Here is a 5,618-nt window from a genome sequence, read left to right as displayed (position 1 = left end):
CCCCCCCATGTCCCCACACCCCCCCACGTCCCCATACCCCCCCATGCCCCCATGCCCCCCACGCCCCAGCCGCCCCCTCCCATCCCCATGTCCCCATGTCCCCACACCCCCCCCACATCCCCATAGCCCCCCACCACCACACCCCCACGCCCCCCCCACACCCCCCCACACCCCCCCACACCCCCCCGGCGCCCCCCCCCCCCGCGCCGCAGCCGCCCCCCTCCCCGCAGAACCGCACGCCGCTGATGTTCCAGCGCATGGAGCCGCCGTCCCCAACGCAGGAGGGGGGGCCAGGGCCGGACGCGGCCCCCGCAGCCGAGCCGGGCGCGGGGCTGTAAGTGCCACCAGCGTCCCCCCCCCGTGTCCCCAGCCTTTATTTTTTTTTTTTTTGGGGGGGGGTTGAGCTGTCTGTGTGCCCCCCCCCCCAGGGCCACGCGTGACGGGGGCCTGAAGGAGAGCCACTCGTGGGTCACCCCAGCGCGCCCAGGAGATGTTCCAGAAGACGGGGACCTGGAGCCCCGAGCGGGGGCACCCCGAGGACGTCCCCCCCAACAGCCGCCCCAACTCCCAGGTGACCCCCCCCGTGTCCCCAAACCCCCCCGTGTCCCCCGTTCCCCGTCGCCCTCTAACCCCGTCCCTCCACCCCCATCCCCAGGGGTCCCCTTGTTCCCGAGGGTCCCCAGTGACCCCAAAGCTCCCCGGTGACCCCAAGGGTCCCCCTGTCCCCAGGGTCCCCCTATCCCCAGGGTCCCCCTGTCCCAAGGAGCCCCATTTGTCCCCAAAGCTCCCCAGTGACCCCAAGGGTCCCCAACATCCCCAATATCTCCCCATGCCCCCGGGGGTCCCCAAGGCCCCCCTGTTCCCAAGGGTCCCCAAGGGTCCCCAATGTCCCCAACGTCCCCAAAATCCCCAATATTTCCCCGTGCCCCCAAGGGTTGCCAGTGTCCCCAATGTCCCCCAGGTCCCCAATGTCCCCAAAGTCCCCCCAACTCCCCCTGCCCCCAAACGTCCCCAATGTCCCCCAGGTCCCCCATGTTCCCCAGGGTCCCCAATAACCCCAAGTGTCCCCAGTATCTCCCCATGTCCCCAGGGGTCCCCAATGTCCCCAGAATCCCCAAGGTCCCCCTGTTCCCCAATGTCCCCAGCGTCCCCAAAATCCCCAATATCTCCCCATGCCCTCAAACATCCCCAACGTCCCCCTGTTCCTAAAGGTCCCCAAAGTCCCCAAGGTCCCCAAGGTCCCCAATATCTCCCCATGCCCCCAAGGGTCCCCAATGTCCCCAATGTCCCCAAAGTCCCCCCAACTCCCCCTGCCCCCCAACATCCCCAACATCCCCAGGGTCCCCCTGTTCCTAAAGGTCCCCAATGTCCCCAATGTCCCCAATGTCCCCGACGTCCCCAACGCCCCCCCACCTCCCCCTGCCCCCTGACGTCCCCAATGTCCCCCCCCCCACGTCCCCCCACCCCGGTGCCCGTCCCTGCAGGCGGTGGAGCTGCGCGAGATGGCGCGGGACGGCTCGGACGGGGAGTACCTGCCCGTGGAGGGCCACGGCCGCGCCGCCTCCATGCCACGCCTGCCCGCAGACAACCAGGTGAGGGCCGGGGGGGGGGTCACAGAACCGGGGGGGGGGCATATAGGGCATGGGGGGGGGTCACACACAAGGCCCGGGGTGGGGGGTCCCAGCGCCGCCGCCCCATTGCGCTCCTGTGGTCCCGTGCGCTTTGGCTGAGGGGGGGGCAGCTTGGGCATGGCTGGGGGCTGGGGGCTGGGGGCTGGGGGCTGGGGGCTTGGGGGGGGGGGCGTGGGGGTGATCCCAAAGCTGCTGTCAGCTCTTGAGAGGTTGCTGGTGGCACGGGGTGGTGTGCCCAGGGGTTGGGGTGGGAGGGGGACGGGGATGGGGACAGGGACAGAGACAGGGGATGGGGTTGGGGACAGGGATGGGGACAGGGACAGGGGACAAGGACGAGGATGGGGACAGGGATTAGGACAGGATGGGGACAGGGATTGGGGAGAGGGGACAAGGATGGGGATGGGGACAGGGACAGGGGTTGGGGATGGGGTTGGGGACAGGAATGGGGACAGAAATAGGGACAGGGTTTGGGGACAGGGATTAGGATGGGATGGGGACAGGGATAGGGACAGGGACAAGGACAGGGGATGGGGACAGGGATTAGGACGGGATGGGGACAGGGACAGGGGACCAGGACGGGGATGGGGACAGGCCTGGGGACAGATTTGGGGACGGGGTGCTCTGGCTGCTCTGCTCGCTGCTGCTGCTTGGCTCCGCGCCTCTCCCCCTGCCCCCCTTGATCCCCCCAGACCCCCCCCAAGACCCCTCAGACCCCCCCCCAGGACCCCCCCCTCCGGCCCCGTGTTCACTCTCGTCTCTCTCTCCCCCCGCTCTGTGGGCACCGCCGGGGCCGGCTCGAGCAGCGGAGGAAGGTCCGACCCCGAGGGAATAACCTCAGTGTAGGTACCGCCGGGACGGCGCCCGCAGCCCCGCCAGAGCCCGCTGCCCTCCTCCCGTCCGTCCGTCCGTCCGTCTGTCTGTCCGTCCATCCATCCCTAGCTCCAGCCACTCATCCGTCCGTCCGTCCATCCGTCTGTCCGTCCGTCCATCCCTAGCTCCAGCCACCCGTCCGTCCGTCCGTCTGTCCCTCTGCCTCTCCATCTGGTCCCCCCCATCCGCCCACCCATCCGTCCGTCTGTCCCTCTCCTAACCCTCCCCATCTGTCCGTCCGTCTGTCCTTCTCCCGACCCCCCCCAATCTGTCCATCCGTCCGTCTGTCCCTCTCCCCACCACCCCCTGTCCCCATCCCTCCTGGCCCCGTGTCCTCTCCGTGTCCCAGGGGACCTCGTCCCAGCACCAGCGTCCCAAGGAGCAGCGTCCCCGTCCCTGTCCCCATCCCTGTCCCCATCCTCTTCATCTTCCTCCTCCTCCTCCTCCTCCTCCTCCCCAGTGGCCGGCGACGCTCAGGGGTCCCCGGCGGTGGCAGCGCAGCCCCATGGTCAGAGCAGAGGAGGGAGGGGGCCGGGGGTCCTGAACCGTGCCCCCAGGGGCTGTGGGGACACCGTGAGGGGGACACCCCTTTGGGGACACCCCTTTGGGGACACCCCCCGTGGGGCTGGGGGACCCCATAGAGCGCAGCAGAGACAGTCCCGGGACCGGGTCCTGGCTCCTGGAGTGGGGCTGGCACCGGCAGCAGGAGGAGCTGGGGCTGGAAATGTGGGGCTGGGGCTGGAAAAATGGGGCTGGGGACGGAAATATGGGGCTGGGGATGGAAATGTGGGGCTGGGGATGGAAATGTGGGGCTAGGGACTGAGATGTGGGGCTGGGGATGGAGCTGTGGGGCAGGGAAGAGAGTTATGGGGCTGGGGATAGAGATATAGGGGTGGGGACTGAGATATGGGGCAGGGGATGGAGATATGGGGCTGGGGACGGAGATATGGGGCAGGAAACAGAGATATGGGGTCAATGCTGAAGGTGACACAAGGACAGGGACGGAGACACGGGGCCGGGGCAGGACGGGCGCCAGCCAGAGGGGGGTAGACGAGGACCCCAATTTTTCACCCCCAGCCCCCTCCCTAGCAGCGGGGGCACCCACCCAGCGCCCCCCTTTGCCCTCTTTCCCCACCCCCACCCCCCCGACCCCACAGACCATCTCGGACGCCAGCCCCATGAAGCGCTCGGCCTCGCTGCTGGGCCAGGCGCGCGCCCGCGCCGTCCGCCTGGACGACTTCTCGCTGGAGCGCGTCCCCCCCGAGGAGGGGCAGCGGCACCACCAGCGCCGGCGCGACCGCGGCCACCGCGCCTCCGAGCGCTCCCTCAGCCGCTACACCGACGGCGACACAGGTGGCACCCGGCACGGCACCCTCCCGGCATCCCTTGGGTGGCCCTTGGGTGGCCCTTGGGTGGCCCTTGGGTGGCCCATCCTGCCCTGGGTGACCCTTGGGTGGCCCTTGGGTGGCCCTTGGGTGTCCCTTGGGTGTCCCATCCTGCCCTGGGTGACCCTTGGGTGGCCCTTGGGTGTCCTTTGGGTGTCCTTTGGGTGCCCCATCCTGCCCTGGGTGTCCCTTGGGTGTCCCTTGGGTGTCCCTTGGGTGTCCCATCCTGCCCTGGGTGGCCCTTGGGTGTCCTATCCCGCTCCGGGTGTCCCTTGGGTGTTCCTTGGGTGTCCTATCCCATCCTGCACCTCCATGTCCCCTGGGTGCCCCATCCTGCCTTGGGTGTCCCTTGGGTGTCCCATCCTGCTCTGGGTGTCCCCTGGGTGCCCCATCCTGATCCAGGTGTCCTTTGGGTGTCCTATCCCACTCCAGGTGTCCCTTGGGTGTCCCCTGGGTGACCCATCCCACCCTGCACCTCTGTGTCCCCTGGGTGCCCCATCCTGCCCCGGGTGTCCTTTGGGTGTCCCTTGGGTGCCCCATCCTGCCCTGGGTGTGCCTTGGGTGTCCTATCCTACTCCAGGTGCCCCATCTCATTTGGGTCCCCAGCTCCTGCATCAGTGTCCCCTGGGTGCCCCATCCTGCTCCGGGTGTCCCTTGGGTGCCCCATCCCACGTGCACCTCCGTGTGCCCTGGGTGTCCCCTGGGTGTCCCCTGGGTGTCCCCTGGGTGTCCCCTGGGTGCCCATCTCCTGCCTCAATGTCCCCATCTCCTGCCCTGGGTGTCCCCTGGGCATCCCCTGGGCGTCCCCTGGGTGTCCCTTGGGTGTCCCTTGTGCGCCCCCCACTCACCCCTTGCCCCCCCCCCCCCCCCACGCAGGTCTGGGCACCGACCTGAGCGTCACCACGCAATCGGGGGAGCTCCCCCCCAAGGAGCGGGACCCGGAGCGGGGCCGGGCCAAGGACCGCAAGCACCGGCACCACCACCACCACCACCACCACCACCACCACGGCCCCCCCGACAAGGAGCGCGCCCCCCCCGAGCGCCACGACTACGGCCGCCCCCGCTCCCGCGACCGCCGCTGGTCCCGCTCCCCCAGCGAGGGTCGCGAGCACGTGGCCCCCCGCCAGGTGGGTGCCCCCCGACGCTCCCCGCTGCGCCTCTAGGGACACCCCCCCCAAAAAAAAAAAAAAAAAAAAAAATTCTGCACCCCCCCCCCCAAAAAAAAAAATTCCGCACCCCCTCACCCCAAAATTCTGCACCCCACCCTGCGAATTTTGCACCCGCTCCCCAAATGCTGCAACCCCCCCCCGCAAATTGTGCACCCCCCCCATTAAAATTGTGCACCCCCCCCTCAAATTCTGCACCCCCCCTGCAAATTCTGCACCCCCCCATCAAATTCTGCACCCCCCCGCAAATTCTGCACCCCCCCATCAAATTCTGCACCCCCCCATTAAAATTCTGCACCCCCATCAAATTCTTCACCCCCCCATCAAATTCTGCACCCCCCCCATTTATGCACCCCCCCCCCCCCATTTATGCACCCCGACAGCACCAGCCCCCGGAGGGAGGGTGATGGGGAGGTTTTGGGGGGGGGGACACACACACACACGCGTGATGTCCCGGTGGGGGGGTCACGCTGCTTTCTGCCCCCCCCCCCCCCATCCTGCTTGCCCCCCGCGCTGCCTGGGGGGGGGCCGCCTCGATTCACCTCTCTGTTTCCGCTCTGCTTTGG

At 68.5% G+C, this 5,618-nt stretch overlaps 1 protein-coding gene across 1 annotated transcript; it reads left to right on the top strand.

The window, feature by feature from the left end:
- Positions 1-240: 240 nt before the first annotated feature.
- LOC311429611 (voltage-dependent P/Q-type calcium channel subunit alpha-1A-like) lies at positions 241-5,013 on the top strand (the record flags this gene model as incomplete). The annotated part of the gene is made up of 6 exons (XM_084540709.1): positions 241-334; positions 429-571; positions 1,485-1,592; positions 2,435-2,470; positions 3,659-3,854; positions 4,763-5,013. Coding segments are annotated over exons 2-6 (672 nt in total), but the record flags the coding sequence as incomplete, so codon positions are not given.
- Positions 5,014-5,618: the final 605 nt, after the last annotated feature.

Source organism: Aythya ferina (genome assembly GCF_964211825.1).
Source record: "Aythya ferina genome assembly, contig: HAP1_SCAFFOLD_1430, whole genome shotgun sequence".
In the NCBI taxonomy this organism is placed as follows: Eukaryota; Metazoa; Chordata; class Aves; order Anseriformes; family Anatidae; genus Aythya; species Aythya ferina.
The sequence above is the reverse complement of the archived record's forward strand: the minus strand, read 5'-3'. Positions and strand labels throughout refer to the sequence as shown.